Source organism: Medicago truncatula, chromosome 1 (assembly GCF_003473485.1).
Source record: "Medicago truncatula cultivar Jemalong A17 chromosome 1, MtrunA17r5.0-ANR, whole genome shotgun sequence".
NCBI classification, from domain to species: Eukaryota; Viridiplantae; Streptophyta; class Magnoliopsida; order Fabales; family Fabaceae; genus Medicago; species Medicago truncatula.
The window spans coordinates 54,802,243-54,827,194 of NC_053042.1; the positions used below are offsets into that span (position 1 = coordinate 54,802,243).

General features: G+C 34.2%; 2 protein-coding genes and 1 pseudogene across 3 annotated transcripts; all 3 read right to left on the reverse strand.

The window, feature by feature from the left end:
• Positions 1-4,038: 4,038 nt before the first annotated feature.
• On the reverse strand, positions 4,039-11,994 carry LOC25485630 (translation initiation factor IF3-1, mitochondrial). The gene is made up of 8 exons (XM_024772366.2): positions 11,699-11,994; positions 11,449-11,545; positions 10,349-10,416; positions 9,896-9,994; positions 9,287-9,340; positions 6,989-7,057; positions 5,413-5,475; positions 4,039-5,298 (listed from the first exon to the last, which is right to left on the reverse strand). Exons 1-8 carry the CDS (start codon positions 11,903-11,905, stop codon positions 4,525-4,527), a joined length of 1,431 nt encoding a protein of 476 aa, XP_024628134.1. The 5' UTR covers positions 11,906-11,994; the 3' UTR covers positions 4,039-4,524.
• Positions 11,995-13,016: 1,022 nt separating this feature from the next.
• Positions 13,017-14,839, reverse strand: LOC112418689 (protein S-acyltransferase 24-like; annotated as a pseudogene).
• A 7,638-nt stretch (positions 14,840-22,477) lies between these two features.
• LOC25485631 (protein S-acyltransferase 24) lies at positions 22,478-24,952 on the reverse strand. Of its 2 annotated transcripts, none has more exons than XM_039830048.1 (2): positions 24,355-24,952; positions 22,478-24,171 (listed from the first exon to the last, which is right to left on the reverse strand). In XM_039830048.1, exon 2 carries the CDS (start codon positions 24,167-24,169, stop codon positions 22,580-22,582), a length of 1,590 nt encoding a protein of 529 aa, XP_039685982.1. In that variant the 5' UTR covers positions 24,170-24,171; positions 24,355-24,952; the 3' UTR covers positions 22,478-22,579. The 2 variants fall into 2 exon arrangements, with proteins under 2 accessions (XP_039685982.1, XP_024631328.1); XM_024775560.2 differs by having other exon boundaries at positions 24,321-24,952.

Genomic DNA, 24,952 nt, shown 5'->3' on the forward strand with positions numbered 1-24,952 from the left:
GATCTTTGTAGTTAATAATAATACTATTTTTCTATGCGGGGTATGATATGTTCCAAAGATTTGAGTGTGGGGTATGATATGTTCAAAAGATTTGAGTGTTTTGGTAGGACTTTTAATCGTTCTAACTGTTTCTTTTTTGTGTGAATAATTATACTCTACGATATAATACATAGTCTTTTTTCATGAAATATATTATATAGTCTGTTGTTACAACTTAAAACACAACTGCATGATATTTCTACTTTTCATATTGATTTTTGCTCAATCCATAACTTAAAAAGGAAAGATGGGAAAGGGAGAAAAAGGAGGGAACGACTTGGGGTCCTTGGACGGCGACAACATTGAAGCATGTAAATGAGGCGTGGCTAATGGTGGATAGAAATAAAGGAGACCGTGTTGGCGAACCCTCGGCACCTATCTGATGTTGGCGGTAACATTTGCAAGGATACAATCTAGCACTCAAAGAAAAAAGTTGTCAACAATTCCCTGGTGTATGCTTTCATTTTCTTCTTTTTTTTTTTCATTTCAGTTTCAGTGTACGATAAAAAAAATTGGTTGTTTGTTTCAAATATATCTTTCATTTTTTTTTCTATTATGGCATCAAATTTTCATATTCTGTTTTTGCTTTTGATTCTGGTTACTTTGTAGGAAATGTCACGAGCCTCTTAAAACAATGAACAACATTTGTGTAAGGGGGTAGACAACTTGAAATCAAGGGGTATTGAGGGACGATGATGGGGATTTGTACAAAGAGATGAACTGCTTGTTTCTATGGTGAGGATTTATGTGCATTGATAAGATTAGTGGTCTGTCTTTGTCCTTTGTTATCTCAATTTTTTTTTTAATAATGTTACTGTTATCTCATTTGTTTATTTGCTCCATTCATCGGCAATAGAAAAAAGAAAAACAATTGGAAAAAGGAAGTATGGATGAGAGCCGCTACAATAAAGCAAAGACGAGAGAAGGAAATTGATACTAAAAGCAAAAGAGATGAAAGGTTGTGATGGAAACAGTGCATCAGGCCGGCGCGAGGCCAACAAACAGAACAGTAACGGTTGACATGTACCCTATGTTCGTTTTTAATTTTTATCTTTTACTCTCATTTCTTATCTTCTAGGCTAAGTTGAGATTTCAGTTATGTTTCTTTTCTCTTATTTTTCTTCAGTTTTTGTTTGTTATTTGAAGAACCACGGATAACATATTTCACATGCGTAGTATAAGAGTTGGGCGTTCTATATGTTGCATATCAATCATGTCCGAAATTTGTAGGTTTTTTGGGCTGATTTTCAAATAGATGTTTGTAAATGTTTTGATTGTTATAAGTTTTTCTATATGTTGTTTATGCTTTGTGATTAAGTGACTTCAATTTCAATTAGTTTTTTTTTTTTATCTTTGACATAAACTTTGTTTTGAACTCTAATAGTTTCGTGTATTCTATATTTTGTATATGGGAATTCGGTATAAACAGGCTTTTATCTATAGTGTTCTTATGATACTACTCTCTTTGAGATGATATCTCTTTTCTGCAACCACACTAAAAAAGCAAAAATATGACTTCCCTCCTAATTTTGTTTAAAATTATTTTCTCTACATTCTGAGGGGAGGACTATACTTTGAGCACATGGTTCTGGTAAGAAGAAACCCCTTCAACAATTTCAACAGTGTGCTCATCTTTTTGTTTATTGCTTGATTTACACTTTTTAAGAATAAGTTGATTGATCTTCATTTTGGTTGAAAATATATATGCAACAGACTTTGTTTTGTGTTCTTAATATGTCTAACATCAAGAGATGAACATCACAAATCTAGGCCTGATTATTGAATTTTGTGTATAATAGTATAAAGATGAGGTTATAGATATACACCATGCATCATACAAGTAATAAGCATATCCAGAAAATAGGGAGAGTGAAAGAGGAACATCATATGCTTAACTTCTAAGTTAATGTCAAGGTGCAGTAAAATTGACTTTGAAAAAAAGAGAGGGGATGTCAACCATTCATGAGGAAAGTTACGGTAGTCATTAGGATACACCAAATATTATCACATTTTTCAAAATTAAATAATTGGAATTGATATGCCAATATGTTGTGTAAATAAAAAATATTCATAGATATGCCATGTGTTCCCTTTGATTGAAGATTGTTGTTTAAAATGAATTGAATAAAGTGTGGTTGCCCATTCATAAATGGATGGTTTTTAGTCTGTGTTTAAGTAGACTATGGCAGGAGTAGGCTACAGCACTTGCAGCCACATTTAAATTTAAATTTCTTTGAAGGCATTTAAGAAAGAGGAGGATTGGAGATATTAGAGAACTTCAGGATTTTGAGACCACTTGCAAAAGAAGTACCTCTATCTAACGTCATGCTACAAAAGGTTTCTCTACGAAAGCATAACATTGAAGATTTTTCTTATAGAGAAAAAATGTAGATATCTAGAGTTTTTGGTAGTATGAAAAAGGGTAAACTTTGGAAAAATTATTCATTTACGCATATCCTTGGTCTCTCTCTTTCCTCTTTACGCTATCAATTAGTTTACGATATGTTCTTGAGTTCCGTTCATTGATATTATTTAATAGATTAATATAGCTTAATCAAATGTCTAAGTATGAAGCATAGCTTAATAAAATGTTCAAATATGAAGCATGTTGTAAACAAAGAAACATAGGAAAATTATATACATACATTAGCGCAGTAGAAAAAGCGGACAGACGGTCTTAGTATAGGTTGTATTGGATGGATCAAAAACAATCGATTATCCATTAAGAATTCACTAAAATTGTTCAAAAGGAATCAATTCAATTCACCTATCAGTGATATCCTTTCAATCTATCTATTAGTGATTTTTGAATGGATGAAATACCCTATCCCTTCAACAACTTTTTTTTTTTTCTTTCAAAATCTTAATAAAAAAATTTCCTTGACAAAAAGATATATAAAAAAATCATTTCTCTAGAATTAGCCCTAAACACTAGCATCGATCTCAACCCTTAAAATCGGCTCAAACCCTAAAATCGAACATTAACCGTAAAATTTGGCCACAAGTCCTAAAATTGCCATCAACCACTAAAATCAGTTGTATTCTCTAAAGTTAGTCATAAATTCTAACATTTGTTCCCAAATCCTAAAATTGACCATAAACCTATTATCAATCTCGAACTTTAAAGACAAAAACCCTATGACCAATCTCAAAATTACATTTTGGGTTTTGAGAACTCGAAGTGGCTTGAATTTTCAAAACTCAGAATGCATTTAAGTGGGGCATAAAATTGAATGGATAAATCAAATAATATTACAACACATAAGAAACTCAATGATCACTATTATCATTGAAACTCCAAAGTTCTATTTTCCCCTCTTCGTATGAACATTATATGCAAAAAAAGAATGAAAAGAAATAATTCACACGAAGGATCTCATGATTTCAATTAAATAAACAAAATAGTGGATCTCATGGGATCTAATACTAAATCATTTTAAATCACACTCGTCAATCAATATGTAAAGCGGGTAAAGTAAATTAGCACTAACCATGCAATTAGAAATCAAACTTGCTGTAATCAGTACCAATAAACAAAAATCAGTAAATAGAATAAAAATACAACGGTAGTTAACTACAGTTTGGTGGTTCAATTACTTTTTAAATGGGTTAAAACCGACTTAAAAAGTGATTAGACTGCTTTAACTACAGCTGAAAAAGCCAAATTGTAGTTAAGTACAGTTGGATACGTTTTATAGCAATTTCTCCCGTGAGAAGAGTAACTTTCAAGTTCTTATCATCCAACCAAGATGTCTTATTTTGATCAAGTAGAAACATAGTGATCTTCTTTATCGATACCACTGAAATTAACTAGCATTCAGATGTTACCTCGTAAGAAAGACAAAAGGGGGGAGGAGGGGAAAAGAAAAATAACAGCAAGACATGATTTACCTCCATATAGGACTTTGGGGGATTTTTGAGAATATTGAAGGGTAGCTAATATAAATCATATAAATTAAAAATGTAGCATGCAAAAACTGCAATGAACTTCGCCACCCATAGTTATTTAATATGATAATATATTATGCAAAGTTGACATTATTGCTATCTTTCTGGGTTGGGAACTTGGGAAATCACCAAGCACCTCATACATAAAAAATTCTAGAGGGGTAGTAAAAACACCCCTTCTCAACAGTCAAACAATGTGAATATAGAGAAGAAAAATCAAATATGTGTACTTTCATCGAATATTGGATTATGCAAAATCCCTAGAAAACTAAGCAAATAATAGGTCAACCAAAGAAAAATACAGTTGTAGGCCTGAGGAGTGACTGATTCACTGCTTCATCATCCATCAATGTTTCTTAATCGGTCCATGATATGTTATGGAACCAAATTTATCCATAAAATATAGTATACTTATTGTCTACTCTAATCTAGCTCCACTTTGATACCAACCTCCTCTATACTCCATGCATGAATTTTCAACATTCATTCTCTACTTTATTTCAACTGAAAGGTTGCCAAGAAGATTACTGAGTTCCCTTATCTGTTCCTTTGCACTGTCTGAGGGCCATTTGGTTTATCAATAGCTTGATTGGTACTTTCAGTATTGGGATTAAAATTATTTACATGGACATTTCTTGTGTTATTCAGATTCGAGGGTGTCCACCTATTTGCATCTCTTGTACCTGGACTTGTATTTGGCGCTGTCTGTTGGTATCTATTTCTTGGCACGGCTTTTATGTACCTATTCTCGACCGCAACAGGAGGCACTTGTGCATTTGATTGAACCTTGTTCTCGATCCACCTATTTGCATCTCTTGTCCCTGGACTTGTATTTGGTGTGGTCTGTTGGTATCTGTTTCTTGGCTCGGCTTGTATGTACCTATTCTCAGTCACAACAGGAGGCACTTGCGCATTTGGTTGAAACCTGTTCTCATGTTGGTATCTGTTTCTTGGCTCGGCTTGTTTGTACCTATTCTCGGTCACATCGGGAGGCGCTTGCGCATTTGATTGAAACTTGTTCTCAACACGATAATTAGCTTTTTTGTACCTATTTTCTACCACGGGTGGAGATACTGAATCATTCCCATCATTGATACTATTAGTCAATGTATCCGGTGTTTCAACTGAATTGCTAGAATTGGTAGTTAATGGTTCCACATCACCCTCCTCGGCCTTTGAATCCATACGTACGGCGTCTTGCGATTTTTTCGCACCTTTCTTAGCCGGTCCATATTTAAGATGTCTGACTATAATATAAGCGTCTTTTTTTGCCAGATGCGGTCCACTTTCCACAACACAGACATCTTCTATCTGCAAAGAACTTTATGAATGTAGAAAGGAAGGATATAAAGAAATGCAAATGGGAAAAGAGACAAGTGAAAAATAGTTCAGATAGAAAACCGCAGAATAAAGCAGAAACCATACCAGAGCCGAAAGACGAGATATTGCGTCTAACATGGCCTGATCTGCGTTACCTGTTGCCTTGACCTGTTTCAAGTAGTCAAAAGAGCAATCATTATTCATTGACTAACAATGCACAAAATTATATGATGTGATGGATGAATGTGATATATATATATATATATATATATATATATATATATATATATAGAGGACATATCAAGTGAGAGGAGTAGTTATAATGAGAGATGAGAGGAATTAATTTCGACCGTTGGATTTAAATCAAAGGCTGAGATTAAAATGCTCTTTAAAATGGGTCAAGTAGTGCAACCTATACACTTCTTCTTCTCCACTTCGTCTTTCTCTCTCTGTGTAACTTCTACAGGTTCTTTTTGTGTCTCTTCTTATTTTCATGGTCTTAATTTCATCATTTGGTCAAAACAAAATCCTTCCCTATCACCATTGTAAATAAAAAGACCCATTTTTTGGGGTTTTTTTGGTCAGGGTTAAATTCAAACTTACGTGGTCTCTCACGCTTCTTTCTGTTCCAGAACCACTTTCGTCTCCCAATCGTGAAAGAAAACAGGTTGCTTAGCCATAAAATTCAATTTTGGAAAAGGGTTAAATTCAAACAGCTGTGACTCTAATTTGTTTAGATTCGATAGACAATTTGATTAAAAGCATGATTTTTATTATAGAGAAATTAGAGTTGAATAAGAATCAGCCTTGCTCAAGAACCGAAAATGTTAGATCTAAAAGAAAGAATCGCAACAGTATCAAAGAAGAATTTTTTTTTTGTTCGTAAGGAAGAATGATCGCTAAAAAAAATAACGGAAAAGACACGAAGGAAACCAGAGGTCAGAAAGAATAGGATGCTATTGCCAAAATTAAGTATTACCATAAAGATTAATCTAAGGGCCACAATTGAACACTCTCATCTCTCATTATAAAAGTCCTCTCACTTGATATGTCCTCTATATATATATATATATATATATATATATATATATATATATATATATTGTTAAAAGATAAAAATCTTACAATATTACATATGAATCTCCAAGACCATGTACAGAGAATTTACTTAACGACGTTGATGAAGTTCAGTTAAAAACAACCAGATGACATCATATTATTTTACAGTAAAATGCCTTGTGTAATGGATTTAGATGCCTGATAGGAGGCCCCTTGTTAAAAATGTGCATGTCAAAAAGAAGAGAGATAGTAGGAGGGAAACTAATCAATTCTAAGATCAAAGCAAGACGTTCCTCGGGGAAAAAAAATTGATGGTGTGGAAGAAAATGGATTCAAGAATCAATGTTGTTGAGCGGGTTTTGCTAGATACAATGTTTGTGCACCAAAACCAAATCGATTACTAAATAAGCTGTTATCAATGAAATATAAGTGGCACGGTAATGCATAATATGCAGTAAAATTTTGTGGCAGATAGTGAAGGGGTCTTTGGGGAGGAAAAGTCCAATGCCGAAAAATAAAAAGGAAGCTTTGATTTCAGATTAAGCCAACTTGGTTGCTGATGATGAACAAAAACTAAAGATGCTACCAAACAGAGCATATGCCATATATAGAAAGTGGGTACCTTAACCCGATAACCCTTCTCCATTAACTTTCTAACCATATCTGATTTCATCTTAAGGTCTTTTGATTCCTGAAAACAAGAATAGCACAAAATTCAATAAATAAAAATTTAAAAATTTCCATGTTCGGGAAATAGAATACATCAACAACTCAAAATAGAGAAACCCAAACCAAAGAAATGGCACCGTGAATGTTAAACATTTGTCATTATAAAACTAAATCATGAATGGTTAATTGCCTTCACTTGGCCACTTGTTTGATTCAGGTGACACTGATGCCTCCCATTTTTAATCTTTTTTTTTTTTTGTCTTAACCACTATGATTCTCCCAAACAATACGTCCTCAACTAGGCAATTTGTCTTTTAATCTAGACACTGAAGACCTTAGGCTAGATCATGGATGTGAGTTCAGAGAAGCTAAAAATTCACATTAGATGGCTAGAACCTATATACCATAAAGGTCAGCTTCAGCATACTAAGGTAGTTCTAAAAATTAGACCTAACTCAACCGCAAAAGCTAGCTCAAAAGATGAGGATTGTTCTGAGTCTTCTAATGACTACTTTGACCATATCTCTAACCGAGGTGAAATCTCCACACACTCACTTAACAATGAGGATTGGACAAATACAAGTTGCCCAATAAGAACACCGTCTCTTGTCTAGAACTAAACACCAAGAGTGTGGATATCACAGGTGGCCGAATAACATATCTAGGATAGGGTCCAATACTAACTTAGAATATATACTACGACTAACTTAACCCCAAAAAGCTAGCTCAAGAAGAGAGGAACTCAAGCCTTATAAGGACTTCTTAGGCTATATCTCTAATCGATGTGCAATTCCAACAATGGTAAAACCTGCATCATAGTTTATTTGCATGTAAACTGCTTATCAATGAAAAAAGATTTGCATGTAAACTAAGGTGCCATTTAATATACACAAAGCACAAATTTGTGTATATGTATTAAGTTACTTTTTCAATGCACAAGTTTTTTGGCCATCGCTAGATCAATGAAGAGTACCAATTTTATCATGGTCTAGCTGTACTATATTTTTTTCATTCTTTATCATGTTGTCTTCAACATCCATGAGTATTTTCAGATCTAAGAATTTTACATTTACACACCAGAAAATCTTGAATGAAGGGAGAGATTACCCACGATAAGAAAAAACACCAACAGTACCCACAAATCAATTTATTCATTCACTTTCTCTCTTCAATTCTCTAAAAACCCATCTTCCCACTAAAAACAATACCCACAAACATTGATACTTTTCCATGTTTTCCAATCTCTGCATTCCAATTATGGCAAACCAAACTCTCCAAAAACATTCTCCCAGCATTGGAATTTGGAATCGTTAAGAAAAAACTCTAATTTATTTGAGGTTTTGGTAACCTGTGCACTGAATTAATGTTCTTCTTCAAATAATAATAAGGTTCTTCTTTGTTAACACTAAACCCATATTTGGTTGTCTCTATAATTTCTTTTATGGAGTTTTTTTCTTAAGACCAATCCAGATTTGATTGTTGCTAGGATTTTTTTTGGAAAAAATTGAAGTGTTATACATATGGTTGTCGCCGTTAGAGATGGCCAAGGTGGTGAAGGTGACCACCGGAGCTGTTGGTGAAAAGAGGAAGATGGTGGGGAGGTTGAAGATAAAGTGAGAATGTTTACCAATGAGTAACCTTGTTTCAATGACAACACTGATGGAGTTCATCAATTTCACAACACTGTACTGTTTGACAATGAAATTGATTGTTTCAAACTTCAAAATTTTAGTGGAAAAGAGTAACCATGTTTACCAGTGTCGTGTTGTGGCGGTTGCCGGTGGCATGGTGTTGAGCGGCTGTGAAAATAGAGAACGCCGTACTAAAAGAGATGAAGCAGAAAAAGGCATGCTGGTTCATTTGATCAGGTGTTGATAGACTATTGTAATAGGATGTTCTTCGTTTGATCCAACGGTTGAAAACAATCTGTGTATGGTACACAACAACTTGTGTATGGTGCACAAATTTGTGCATTGTGTATAGTAAATGCCACCGTAAACTAATCCCACTAAGTTGGTCCCAAACAGACATAAGCCCGGCCAAAGCTTCTCAATGTGGCTAAGAAAGCTCAGCAACAGCACAGCAATTGGAAACCTAGTTTAAAGTAAACTAGATGCTAGTAGATTTAATTTACAGTAAAAATCTTCCTGAAAAGAAAGGAAATTGCTAAAAATCTTCCTGAAAAGAAAGGAAATTGCTAAAATACTTGTATGCGAGCATAAAAGATAGGATTCTGAGAAAGAAAACTTACGGTTTTTTCAGAAAATCGTACTTCCTTGCATTCCTTTTTCATTGTCATCTCAGACTGCATTTGTCAGAAAACTAATTAAAAACACTACATCTAAAGATTAAATATTTGTCTTTGACAAATCCCTATACATGTCCTAACACCCGGTGATAAATTAAATGCGCTTAACTCTTTATTTGTCAAAGAAAATGGCGGATAAGAACAATGGAAGATCAAGAACTTTCCGTTGGGTTTTGTTGTAGATTCAAGAAAATGGTAAGCTTCACTTCCCAGTTACTATTTCGTACAGTTTCATTATTAAATCATCCTTTTTATAAGAAAGCTTGCAGCACCATAACGTTTTTGGAATACTGAGAAAATAACATGCATTTCATTCAACATATTCATTTAGCATGCAATATGAATCATGCACTCTAACAAGTAAAAAACATGTGTTGTACTAGTGGTTCGTTATCAAAGATTCGTATGTTAAAATATGTATTAATATTTAATAACACTGTCAAATCAATATGACAAGGATAAAGACTCTCGGCATTGATTTAAAATCAAAACAGTTGAAGAAACTTCACAACAGAACTTCAAAATAACTGCATTAATCATAGCAAACCGCACCTTGCTTTTAGCACGCTCCTTGAAATTTTCTTTCTTCTTGTACATTTCCTTGTGATAGTCCATGATTTTACAAACAGGTGGAGTAGAATTTTTATCAACCTGTAGCATGAACAAGCACTCTCAAAATAAATACTCATGAGATATTGGAAGCAAATTTTAATGCTTCAGAGATTTGAAAAATATAATTCAAGGGTATATATATAGCCAGCCACAATTCTTAATACACCCCCCCCAATATTAGGGATATGTTGTAATCGTAGTGAAAATTGTCACCAATAATGCTAGACACAGACTATAGTATTTAACTCAACTTAAAGTTATAAAATATAAGGATTGAAGCATATATCTACCAAAATGGGATCGCTTAGAAATGCAGAAAAATAGAATCCCTACTTTATATTTATCTCTAAAAAACATCAATTCACAGGAAAAAAAACAAAAACTTCTATTTACCTCAACTAAATCAAGTTTAAGCTTCCTGGCACGTTCCAATGCTTCAAACCTTGACACTATTGAATGTTCTGCATGAAATTATACTATTAATGGGAAACTCAAAGCTTAATCAAAACATTGTCATGCATTTAAACAATAAATTAAATATCACACAAAGCCAATCTTTCAAGTTCACGAATTAACTAATAAAGTTATAAGCTGTGCATCTCCACCCTCCATAGCTCCATGAACATCGACCCTTTATTTTCATATTTTTTATTTATTATATATAATAATATATTATATGATATTAGTAGATAGTAAATAGTTAGTGATATGATATTAAATATGCCTTTATTTCTTAAGTTACCTAGTGTAAGACAGGCACGGGATAATATGGAAGTTGAATTTAGTTGAATGACTTGATGAAAAAATGGAGAAAAAAAACCTATTTGATAATGGTGAGCAAACGTAGTTATCATCATTATTAGGAAAATAACACGGTAGCTTTGAATTTAGCATTTCTTTTGTTATAGCATTTCTAGGATTAACCGCATAAGGAGTCTAAAATGAATAGAGTAAGGCTGTGTATGGCAGGCCAAACCGTTACGTTATAGCATATAAGTTTCTATGGTTAAAGTAGAGTTGCTGGTAATGGTACTTCTCTCACGAGCTTATAATGTTTTTTCATATGCTACTTCAAGTAGCATTTGAGCTTAGAGATCATATTTTTCTAAGTGATTAATGAGCTCCACTAAAGAACGAATCATTCGTGAGAACCCATGTTTGATTCATGGGTGGAACAATTCTTAGCCAGACTATACTTACCTCACAGCCAAACTCCGAATTACCATCGTCCCTTCCCCTCTAAACCGAAGGTTTAACACAAAAATAAAAATGTTACAAAACACTTTAAATTCAATTTTCGAACATCCGATATCAGCTATTTGCTGTAAGTTTATCCGTTATCTGGCAGCTAATCCTTCATGGACAACTTTTTACAAAAACCAATCCCAACAAGAGTATAAGGCAAACAGTAATGCTGGCGAATCAGGATAAAATATAACAAAAGTAAGCAACCAAGCTAAAGTTAATTAAAATGTATAATCATGGAGGTTTACCGCCATCCACCACAAGTCTGACTTGTCTAGCTTTGATTTGGTCATTCAACCGTGGCCCATCAGTGTCATCCTCTTCATTCTTGGGCTTTACCTGAAACTGAAATGAAATCCCATAAAAACATCATCAACAGCAACATAACAAATCTAAGCTACCAAACCCAAAACTAGAAAAACTTCAAAAGGGTCCCACCCACCCCACATGGATAAAACAAATAAACAGATCCCAATTAGTAAAAGCTTGTAACTTTACCTGAACAGGAACAGCATAAAACCTGACGCTATTGAGAAAAATTGTGGGCCTATCATGGAAAAGCGAATGAGGATTTGGCATCACAGTAGGGCAAGTTTTAGGGGTGGAATTTGATAGAGAAGCATGAGAAAGATGAGTGTAGCATCTTCGAAATTGGAAGCATGCAGCTTTGAGCTTAGAATTTCCAATTCTATGCCAAAACGCCATAACCTCAACGAATCAAACAACGGTTGAATTAACCGTAACTGAGGTTAATTAGTGTTTGTGTTTTTTTGGCACACAGAAATTGAAGACAACCTTAAACTGTTCTTCTATTGGTTGTGTTTTGATTTGGGCTTCACTGATCATTGAAACAATTTGCTTAAAACACCCCTCCTTTTTTGCTAATACAACTCTTCTAATGCATTTTTTTTAATCTTTTCTTCTTCAAGATTCTTATGTTTGGAAGTTTATTTTTAGAATCTATTGATCTCTCAGTAAAATAAAAGCTATTGATCTAAAGTAGAGATTTTAAAATGTTTAATTTTATTGAAATATTTTCAATGACTATGATAATGGATATGATTCTAAGCTATTTGTGAAATGATTCCAAAAACATGCATTAAATGAATATATTTATTTTATCAATTGGATTCAAGAGTAAAAGAATCTCACATTATTATTTCTTAATATGAATGCTCAAATCTAAAAGGACCAAATATTAGGGACGTAGGGAGTAATAACTAATAAAAATAATGTGTGTAGTTTGGCGATGTTAAAAAGGCAGCCTAGTGTTATCTTGTTCTAGTTTTCGTCATTGTTTGTGCTGGTTGGCGAAGAACATTTTGGTGTCCGTGTATCAGTTCAGATTTGGTAATTAGTTTTTGATGCAGATGGCGATTTAATACCACTGTCTTCTGTGGAATTACAAATCGTAGTCTGTTATTTGAATTATGGCAGTTCTGCAGCGGTTTGAATTCGCTTGAAATCTGAATCAGTGTGTTTGCTTGTAAACTTTCAGACATTTGTCATATCTTGTGCTATGTCTATATATTAATTGAAATCTTCTCTTCGCCTTTTTAAAAAATAAAAAGTAAAAAGCATGTACAAGTAAAAGTTAAACTCCACTTGAAAGTATCATTATGCACAAGTCACCTTACAGAAAGTATCAATTACTTTTAAATTCACTCATGTTATTGTTGTGATTGTTTACCGTGTAAAACAATTAACACTCACCCTAGATTATATATTATTTTTGGTAGAAAAGAAGCACAATAAATTGAATTAACGTAATCTAACAAAATTGAATTTATATTAATAACAACATAGCCATTTAATTTCAGTTTCCCTTGGCATTATGAGAACAAGAGTCTCCATTTGTTTCTTCAACATACTCCAAATCTTCATTGTACCCATTGATCAAAAAATCAGAACAATTCTTCTTGATACCATGATCATATGGGTTTCTGAATCTTCCATCTGGACCTTTAAGGTAGCTATACCGCTCATGATTTATCATTTCGTTTGTTGTAAGATTGCTCGATATATTACTAGCCTGCATAACTGTTAAGTCCAACGAGGCCAGAAGAGGAAATTATCAGCAATTAGAAAGAATATTGAACCAACAATTTTAATCCATGATCCAAATGAAGAAGGACGGCGAGAATGAGCAAGTCTCTTGAGACAAACTACACCAGTAACCAACATTGCTGAAGTTTCTAAAACAAGAAAAGCAAAGAAATCTCGTTTGTTTTTCTTGCCAATGCAACTAGACAACCAAGGACAATGATGGTCAAATTGTTCCACACATTGATCACATATAGCACAATGTTTCGTACGAAGAGGCCTGATAATCTTGCGTGTTGCACAAATTTGGGACCAATTTCCAGCTAGCAAAGCAGGATTATTTATCTTATACTGCAAAAGAGGCTCGTTATCTTTAATATTCTGAGTGTCATGCCCATTCATTCTGATATTACCTGGATCCTTGGTGCTACACCTATAAGACATCAACAACCCAACAGTAGCTAGTAACACTCCAAACCATGCAAAAAGGCCGGCTGCATATGTCAACTTTGGCATATTTTTTGCAAGGATGACGCAATGAGTATAGGTAACCAATAACACAAAAGTTAGGCTCCAAAGTCCTAATAATTTAGGAAAATATTCATTGTACATCCAAATGATATTTGAAACCTTGAGAGAGGTAGAGATAAAGAAAGTGATGTGATAGATGTAATAAGTTAGTGATCTGATTGAAAGAGAGATATCGAGAGAAAATGAAGTGTTGAATCGGTGTTTGGAAATGATGGGTTTACTAATAGCATTCATGAATAACTTGTATATATTTCCAAGCGGGCTGTCAGAGTCTAAGCGTCTTTCAAGACGCCTCTGGTAATTTTCAAGAAAAAAAACAATTTCTCTGTGATTCTTATCAGAAGCAAGCTGCACCGGTGTAAGGCCAGTATTGTCGGTCACCACTAGGTCTTTATTTTTTCCAGCATGTACTAATAGAATACATGCCTGCAAGTTACCTTTAATAGCAGCCCAATGGAGAGCAGTGAAGCCTTCTTTATCAATACGCCCCCGATGTACATCAAGAAATAACAGAAGACGAATTAAATCAGAAAAACCTTTGCAAGCAGCCCAATGCAATGGGCTTCTTCCATCATTATCAAGAACGTCAGGGTCAGCATTCCATTTTGAAACAATGTGGTAAAGGAAAGATGTTTGATCATATTGAGCAGCAACATGTATTGTCTGATACCCATCCTTGTCAGCAGAATTCAATTGAGCACCCTCTTTGAGTAAAAGGTCTGCAACCTCAACAGAACCCCGTACGGCACTCCAATGCAATGCTGTCTAGCCACTACGATCTTTTGCATTTATATCTCCACCATGATCAATGATGTACTTAGCAACAGAAGTTTGGTTGTTGAGTGCAGCCCACTGAAGCGCGTAGTAACCCGTAGCATCAGGCTCGGTAACGAGGCAACCCTCTTGCTCCACCAATCTACGTAGCTTCTCTAAATCCTCATAAGCAGTCGCAATGTAAACATCCTTCTGGAGTCTGTCTTCAGCGACTCCACCAGCGAAAGATGATGGTGTTGATTGTTGATCTCCATATTGAACCTCTTCCACAACCTCGATTTCGGATGACATAGCTTAGCCATTAAGTAAGAATATCGGTAAATCAAATCAATGACATATCAATTAAAATGTTTGACTTTAATCATAATTACTTCTAAATTCACATATAAAATTGTTGTGATTTGTTGATGGCGTAAAACTATTAACCAATGTTCCACAAATCGCGTGTCAACTCGGCGAGTTTACCGAGTTTACGTGTTTAGGTGCTAAAAACGTGTTAACTCGGAGGAAAACTCGATTTCTGGTAAAATCGGAAAGTTTGACGAGTTTGACCGAGTTAACACTCAGTAAACTCGTGTAAAATCGGGCGAGTTTACCGTTTTTTGCGAGTTTACTCCTATATTTTTTTTCTTCAAAAATGGCCCTTTTTTTTTTTGGCCCATTTTTTTCAAGCCCAAACTTTCTACGTTTCAACTGAAGTGAAAATTACTACGGGGTCCCATCCAGATTTTAACGTTTCGTTTCATTTTCTTTCCGTTTTCAAGAACAGGGGAGCGGTGGAGAAACCTAGAAATTCTGACGGTGGAGAAATATTGAAATTCCGATTCCGATTCTTTGCGTTTTCGAGTTGGGTTGCGGTGGTATTGTGGTGGTGTTTGTTGTCAGCTGTAACGTTAGATTAGAAGGCATATATACAATCTTGTTTGAACGAAAAACAGAGCTTCAAAGTTCAAAAGGTACTTCAAAGTTCAGATTCAGACTATCTTTTTCCTTTCCTTTATTGTTTCTTTTATCATCAAAGCTTCAAAAGGCATCTTTTCTAAATAGTTGTTACATGTTATTGTTAGGGTTTTTAACTTTGATCATCAGGTTTCTATTTCTGTTTCTATTTCTATTATTTAACATAGATTACATGTTTTTTTCTAAATAGCGGTGTTACACTGTTACTGGTTTAGTTTAGGCATCTCGTGAATTTGTGAACGTGCATTTTTTCTAAATAACTTATTACTGTTTGTTAATATTCAGAAGCTTGTTATTTAAACTTGGTTATGTTTTGTTTTCTAGGTTCACAACCATGTTTTGTTTTCTAACTTATTACTTTGCATTTATAATTAAGTCTATATTTTTCACTATTGATCTTTTTACAGTATTATATTAGCTTATATATGTCATGCATATAATAAATTGTATAAAATTTCAATTTTAGGTAAATTCGTGCGAGTTTACGATTCGAGTTTACGAGTCGAGTTTACCTAGGTAAAACGAGTTGAGGTAAACTCTCGAGTTGCAAAACCTTGCTATTAACATTGATAGTGGAAAAGAAAAAGAAAAAAACTCTTTGAACATTAAAGATTGAAATTGCAGAGTTACTTGATTGGCATTTTTGATAAAAAAGAAAAAAACAGTATACTTGACCTAATGGTTAATACCAAAAAAATTAAAAGACTTGAATTGATGGTCTAGATATATTGACATCAAATTTTAACTACATTAACAATGTATTCTTCATTTTATGAAAGAAAAAGAAAACAGTATATCTTACATATATTTAATATATTCTTCCAGAACAATCTATGTGTCTTTACTAGAGGATCATTTCACCAAAAAGGAAAATTACTGTTGCCAAATTAAAGATTTTGAGTGAAGATTATTTATCCACAGAATCACAATCTTAATATTAGACCTTCATTCTTCTTTTACAAAGCGAACATTCAAATTCTTCTTTTAAGATTTATCTTTTGTAAAAGATGTATAATTTGTCTTACTATAAAAGTATTTTTTGGTATTTGCAAAAATAGTATATTAGCTCAAGATATTTGGTAAATAAATAATAAATGCAGTTAAAAACTAAAAAAAATGATCATATAAAAAGGGATGAAATTATCAAGACATATTTAAGGATGGAGATAATATAATTAAAGATGCTACTTCATTGAGTTATTGTATTGTTATATGCTTACCATCATCTTCCACGGGCTTGACATATTCATCTTTTATTTGGTCGTTCAACTGTGGCTCGTCTGTGTCATGATCCTCATTCTTGTGCTTTGGTTGAAACTGAAATGAAAGAGAAAACACAGAAAAACATCATCAACCAACACCACCAATACATAGCAAAGCTACCAAACACATAACGTGAAGGATAATGCTCAAGCTTACTGAAGGCACAAACACAAAATGCGCGACATGAATAAAACCAAGAGACGCAGATTGTCACAATACCAAAATCACCATGCAACATATTCCCAATAGCAAAGATGACAATTTTGATAGTGTTGGTTTCTAAGGAACATTCATGCATTAAGGTTTCTTTGTTCATAATTAAGCCCTAGTTACAACTACTAGAAGTTTGTAAATTACCTGAACGGGTGCAGCATAACACCTCACGCTGTTTAAAACAATTGGAGAAACATTTATGGGTCTAGTATTATGGAAAAGCGAATGCGAATATGGCATAACAGTAGGGAGAGTTTTAGGTTCGGGAATAGAATTTGAGAAAGAAGCATGAAGCAGGTGAGTGTAACATCTGCGAAATTGAAATGTCCTCTCGGTATTCAGCCTAAAGTTTCAGATTCGATGCAGAAATGACATAACCTCAACGGTTGAATTAACCGTAACTGAGGTTTGGTGTTTGTTTATTAGTTAGTTGTGCAACTTCTAAAAATACACATTAGTGAGTGTGAATGTTTCCACTTTCCAGCCTTCTTTTTTGGCTTGCGTCTGTGACTGTGTCCAACCTTCTTTTTCACTTGTGATCAATATTGAAATTACAAGTACTTTCTTTTCTTTGTTTACGAGCAAAATAATTCTTTACAACACCTATAGTGTTTTTTTTTATTATTTTCTTCAAGATGCTGATTTTTATTAAAAAAAAAAAACTGTTATAGAGAAAAAAAATTGTGACACAAAAATTGAGTTGTGCCTTTAACCAATTTCATGACTTCATTAACCACAAAAATGTATGATATTAATCTTTTTTTTTAACATACATCTCATTAATCAATTTTGAAATTCTGGCACGCAATAAAGATGTTATACAGGATGTCAAGACAAGTGAGATGTCGAGAACGATGCCAAGACTTCATGATAACACAGTAAACAAATAATTATAAAAGGGCAAGAAGTAAAAGACGCAAGTTGTTTGTTGACCCTATTCGGTGCAACTTCACCTACGTATGGGGCAGGGCCGTCCCTGTGAAATAGGAGGCTCGGCTCTCTTTTTAAAATAGGCCCCTAGTAAAATAAAACGTAATTTTTTTTTTGTAGCTAAATTTCATTAAAAAAAAAATCAGAATTAGAAGAATTTCTAAACATGAAAGGAATTAAAAAAAATTAAGTGAAAGAGGTGAAATTTATCTAACGGTGTCATTTGAATTTGTCACTCCTTTGTTGTGGAAAAGGATAAAACAAATGGTTTATGCGAAGAAAAAACTTATTGTTGTGATTCTTTCAATGAAATAGCTTTCTAAATTGACTGATTAAGTGATTATAGAAATTAGGGGTGGTTTGATAGGATCCGATTTATGTACAAAAAGGATAACTATAGTCTAGAAAAAAACTCAAACGTGTACTAAAGAAAGAAAATGATATAACATATATATTTTTTTATTTAAGTGGGTGGTAGGTATTAGATTTAATTTTTCGTTAGAGGCCCGTAGCATTTGGAGGCCCGGCCTGGTTGAGCACCTTACACACCCTCAAGGTCGGGCCTGGTATGGGGCTACCAAGCCAAGAAGAAAATTCACTAAGTAGTATCAATTTAAAGCATACATAAAAACCCTCGGTCTACAACTTCTCACTTAATCACTACCTGTGCAATTTCTACCTAAAACTCTCCCTAGTCCTAGATATGAGAACCTTCGCCCACTTCCTCTTAATCACAGATCTAGTGATCGTCCTTTTAATAATAACAAGCTTTGAGTGATTTCTAAGAATTACAACTCAACTACAAAGTCCAGCTCAATGCATCAACATGATACAAGAGTGGCTCACAAGTAACAAAGAACAAACTAAAACCCTAAATTACTCTTTTGCAAACGTTGGTATCAGTGAGCAATTAGGTCTTAAGTCTTCCTTTATATAGCCTGATTGTGAAATGAACTTGATACGCAAGACCGACTAATCATTAGTTGAATCACGAGATTTCAGCACAAAATATTCTGAAGCAAATCCGATGTTTCCTTAAATGTTGCAACAACATTCTTAAGGACTAAGCTAAGTACAAACCGCCTTCTTATGCTTCTAGAAACACGCTTCTTAGTCAACGCTTTACGTGAATTTAATCTTCAGAGAATATTTAGGAAATCTTCACAAAATAAATAACCAAGAAAGCGGAACAAGGCACGCTATGATGTCGTACCAACAGGTTAAGACATCTTGTCTGACATCTTGCTAGAACTATTGTTTTAACAAAATGTAACCAACACATGTCTACAAACCCAACAAATTTGATTACTTCATTAGAAGTACCAAGATTTAAGTAAAGTAAGTGCTTAATGTCTTGTATTTTTGTGATTCATGAAATAGTCAAAAGTGGTTAATGAGATATTAATGTTAAACAATTGGTTAACATTTAACAACGCATACTTTGTCGTAGTGAAATTGATTAACGACACAACTCAATTTTGTGCTACAAAAATTCTCTTCTATACTATTTAAAAAAAAAAATGACAAAAATAAGTACTTTTTATTGTATAAATACCCAAATATCATATTGTCGTCAATTTTTTGTGTTCAAATAGCATTAAAACATAAAACCAAACCAAACTGTTAAAACTCAATCTAGTACAATTAAGACATCGAATATTAAGATTTATACATATACGCTCCTTTGACCAATCCGGTCTTCATATATTATGTTACAGATAAAAAAACTTCTGAGTGAAATTTTAGTTGTTTAGGATTCTATCATATGTTGAAGTGCAACATTTTGGTTCGGTCCTCTCTCAATCCGAGTTTTCAAATTTTTGTTTCTATTTCAACTTTTGAGCTTCATAGTTGGTAAGATTTCAAATTTTATATCAAATGTCTTTGGATTGATGAGAAAACTGCTTCAAATTAAGGTTGAGAGTCTACATTTGATATTTGCTACTCCAGTCATTTCCCCAACTCATTTTAAAGCATTCAATTCTGTTTTTTTCTGATAATGAGTGCAATGTTTGGAGTGTTCTTATTAAGTGTTGAATAATGTTTGAAATTTTGTATTTTCTATTATGGATACCATGAAAAGCTTGAATAGAAATGTAGCTGAGAGTGTGAAATTATATTTATTGGTACTGTGTCAATTCTTAACGTTGCTTTATTGGGTGCAGTTGTATTTTTTTCCAATAACTACTTCAAGGTTGACACTAGTTTTAATATGATTTCACTTAATTTTATTATTATTTTACTACTCTAGATAGACGAAAAATTATCTCACACTTCAATTCTTATCAAAACATTAATTTTAAACTAGATTCTTAATGTGATTCGACTCGGACTCAAAAACATTGAAGGGTTCAGACTTCAAAAGAAGCCCGTCGTCTTTCATATTTTGAGTTTCATGCCCATTCATTCTTATATATTTGAATCATTTCTGCTGCACCTATAAAACATCATCGATCCAACCGTGGCAAGTAACACTTCAAACCGTAACTGAGGTTAGCGAGTTTTTTTTTTTTTTTTGCTTTCTCAGATACACAAATAAAGAGGAACCAAAGACAAATTCAAATTGCTTTGTCATATGGGCCTCACTTTTCAAGAAAATAATTTTGTTATAATCATTTTTTTTCTTTGTTAACCATGAAAATATTTTTTTTATACAACACCACTCCCGATTGCTAATACTTCTTTTTGATGCAACGCAATCCTTTGAACATAACTCCAAAGACTAATACCTTAAATCAGGTAAAACTGCGATGGCAAAGCTCCAACAGTGATGGATACAAAAAGTTTGATAAATAGAGTTAAAATCAAATACTATAAAAATATTTATATAAAAAATATACCAATTTAACAAACCGATCGGTTTCATGTTGAAGAAGAATGGCATAGAATCTGGAAGGTGAACTCCCCTCATAAAGCACGTAATTTGTTATGGAGGATCTGTAGGGGGTGTGTTCCGACGCGTCTCCGACTACAATCACGACATGTACAATGTGAGGTGCTATGTCTGTGGTATGATACAGTTGTTGAGAATGATTGGCATGTTTTTGTGGGTTGTACGGTGGCGCGTGAGAGTTGGTATTGGGCAGGGCTTTCGATTGTGCTGCAATCACGAGTTGGCACTGCAAGTAGTTTGGCAGATTTTGTTTTTGACATATGTTGTTCCGAAAATCGAGACACTGCTGGTCGGGTGGCTTTACTTCTTTGGCAAATTTGGGTTGCACGTAATGATGTCATTTGAAATGACGTTCATCACACTTCAACAAGCATCGGGAGGACAGCACTAGATGCATGGCAGCAATGGCAGGAGGTTCATAAACAGCCCTCATCATCGATTGTGCAACACGGGCAGAATAGAGTGCAAGCTAACAACTCAGTTTGGGAGAAATCGTGTGAGACGTGGTTAAAGTGCAATGTGGATGCCGTGTTTCATGACCGTCAACATATTACATCTTTCGCGTGTTGTGTTAGAGACTCCCGTGGGCAATTCATTCGGACTCAAACGAAATGGCAACGAGCAAATATAACCGTTTTGGAGGGGGAGGCAGTTGCCTTACTCGATGTCATTCACTTTGTTGTTGGGAACAGATGGGACCGGGTTGTCTTCGAGTCCGACTCAGCTACTCTAGTGCAAGCGCTATCGTCTCTGGGCCATGGTGATTCGGAGTTTTATGCTATTGTTTCTAGTATTATTTTTCAGTTATCTTAACATTCCAACTTCGAGGTGAAGTTTGTTAGGAGAGAAGCGAACATGGTTGCTCATAGCTTAGCTAGGGCGACCTGTTCTTGGGTTAGTCACCGTATTTTTTATTCTTATTCTTCTTGTATTGAATACTGGTTGATTAATGATAATAGTTAACTTTGTTTTGGTAAAAAAAAAAAAATACCAATTTATGAGCGATAACTAAATCCTTATTTATTAATTTTGTTACGTTTGCAGCAATTTAACCTAATTTTTTTCCGCTCATTTGCTTTATTAGATTTGCAATTATTTAACCTAACAAATTTCATCTAAAAAAAATGCATCGCACCAATTTCATTCCTATCCTTTTGCCTTTTTTTTTTTTTTGAAGAAAATATTTTCTACACTTATCCTTATTTATTAATTTTGTTACGTCTGCAGCAATTTAACCTAATTTTTTCCCGTTCATTTACTTTATTAGGTTTGCAATTATTTAACCTAACAAATTCCATCTAAAAAAATGCATCGCACCAATTTCATTCATATCCTCTTGCCCTTTTTTTTTTGTTTTGAAGAAAATATTTTCTACATTTATCCTTATTTATTAATTTTGTTACGTCTGTAGCAATTTAACCTAATTTTTTCCCGCTCATTTGCTTTATTAGGTTTGCAATTATTTAACCTAACAAATTCCATCTAAAAAAATGCATCGCACCTGATAGGACTACCGAATTTTCTTTTATAATATTTTCAGATTTCATACATTTTATGAAGTGTTTTATTTTGTCTACTATGGATTATCACGTGTTATTTTTTCACTGTTACCTATCATATATTGCATTTTATTATTCGTATATCAATCTCTTTACAATAAATCCGAGCGGAGCACGGGTCTAGTAATAATATAATCATCACTAAGCAAAATATTTGAGATTACAAAAACTATGAAATTTTTTCATATCAAAAAATTGAAGACACCTGAATATCTATATGGGTTTATGAGAACAAGAGTCTCCATTTGTTTCTTCAACATACTCTAAATCTTCATTGTACCCATTGATCAAAAAATCAGAACAATTCTTCTTGATACCATGATCATATGGGTTTCTGAATCTTCCATCTGGACCTTTAAGGTAGCTATACCGCTCATGATTTATCATTTCGTTTGTTGTAAGATTGCTCGATATATTACTCGCCTGCTCAACTGTTAAACCCAACATAGGCCAGAAGAAGATATAATCAGCAATTAGAAAGGATATTGAACCAACAAATTTAATCCCAAATGAAGAAGGAAGGGGTAAATGAATTAGTCTCTTCAGACAAACTACACCAATAACCAACATTGCTGAAGTTTCTAAAACAAGAAGAGCAAAGAAATCTCGTTTGTTCTTTTTTCCAATGCAATTGGATACAATAGGACAATGATGGTCAAATTGTTCAACACAACGATCACATGTAGAACAATGTTTCGCACGAAGAGGCCTAACAATCTTGCATGTTGAACAAAGTTGGGACCAATTTCCAGCTAGCAAAAAGGGCTCATAATCTTGCATTTTCTTAATGTCATAATGCCCATTCATTCTGATATAACCTGGATCCTTCTTGCTACACATATGAAACATCACAAATCCAACAGTAGCAAGTAACGCTCCAAACCAACCAAAAAGGCCGGTTGTAGTTGTTAGCGTTGGCATATTTGTTGCCAACACGACCGAATAAATATAGGTGAAAAATAGCATAGAAATTATGCACTTGAGTCCTGATAAAACAACGAAGTCTCCAAGGCTCTCAAGTCGTACTTCAAACATCCTTAGGGAGTTTTCAAGGAAAAAAGCAACTTGTTCGTGATTATGAGAAACAAGTTGCGATGGTGTAAGGCCAGTATTGTCGGTCACCATCATATCTTCCTTTTTTCCTCCAGCCTTTACTAATACCCTGCAAGCCTCCAAGTTACCTTTCATAGCAGCCATATGGAGAGGAGTCCAACCTTCTTTATCCTGATGCCCTCGATGTGAATCAAGAAATAACAGAAGACATATAAAATCAGCAAAACCTTTGTAAGCAGCCCAATGCAAGGGGCTTCTTCCTTCATTATCAGGAACATCAGGCTCAGCGTTCCATTTTGAAACAAGATGGTAAAGGAAAGCTGTATGACCATATTGAGCTGCAACATGTGTTGTCTGATACCCATACTTGTCAGCAGAATTCAATTCAGCACCCTCTTTGAGTAAAAGCTCTGCAACCTCAATACAACCTCGAACCGCACTCCAATGCAATGCCGTTTGGCCATTACGATCTGTTGCGTTTATATCTCCACCATGATCGATGATGTACTGAGCAACAGCAGTATGGTTGTTGAGTGCAGCCCACTGAATCACGTAATAACCCAAACCATCAGGCTCGGTAACGAGGCAACCCTCTTGCTCCACCAATCTACGCAGCTTCTCCAAATCTCCATAAGCAGCCGCAGTGTACACATCATTTCGGAGACTGTCTTCAGCAACTTCACCGGTGGAAGACAACGATATCGATTGTTGAGGGTGAACCTTCTCCATGACCTTGATCTCAGATGACATAGCTGGGACAAAGTAAGTAATTAAGAGTGTCAATAAATAAACAAATGTCATATAAATTAAAATGTTCGATTTTAATCATAATTACTTATAAATTCACATTATAATATATGAGAGAGAGAGAGAGAGAGTAGCGAAAGTAAGCAACCTAAACCAAGTTTAACGAAAATGCACTGTTATAGGTTTACCATCATCCACCACGGACTTGACATATTGATCTTTGATTTGGTGATTGAACGGTAGCCAATTTGTGTCATGATCCTCGTTCCTGGGAATCGATTGAAACTGAAATAAAATCCGAAAAGCTTCATAAATAACGATACCAAATCTAAGCTACAAAACGAGGATAAACAACTAAAAGGTGCAGCACCCCACGTCCTTATAACTCTAGTAGATGTGTCCAATGAGCTATAAGGTGTGCCGAAACAAAGAAAAAACAATATTATGGCGCACAGGCAACAACTTTGAAAGTATTCATTCATTCATTCATAAGTCCCAGTTACTAAAACTTTGTAAATTTTTACCTGAACGAGAGCAGAATAAAAGCTAACGTTATTGGAAACTGTTTGAGAAACATTTATGGGTCTAGTACTATGGAAAAGCGAATGTGAATATGGCATAACCGTAGGGAGAGTTTTAGGCTTGGGAGTAGAAGCATGAGGAAGGTGGGTGTAACATCTGTAAAATTGGAATGACGCTGTTTTCAAAGTAGACTTTCCGATTCTGTGCAAAAACGCCATTAATTACTTCAACTGAAGTTAGTGTTAGTGTTAGTGTTTGTTTTTT

Excerpts from the sequence above, each read along its gene's own strand:
- LOC25485631 (XM_039830048.1), bottom strand. The coding sequence starts at position 24,169 with ATGTCATCTGAGATCAAGGTCATGGAGAAGGTTCACCCTCAACAATCG.
- LOC25485630 (XM_024772366.2), bottom strand. The coding sequence starts at position 11,905 with ATGGCGTTTTGGCATAGAATTGGAAATTCTAAGCTCAAAGCTGCATGC. Across the intron at positions 7,058-9,286 it reads TACGATTTTCTGAAAAAACC|GAATCAAAAGACCTTAAGAT; the intron begins GTAAGTTTTCTT and ends TCTTGTTTTCAG. Across the intron at positions 5,299-5,412 it reads TATCTCGTCTTTCGGCTCTG|ATAGAAGATGTCTGTGTTGT; the intron begins GTATGGTTTCTG and ends AGTTCTTTGCAG.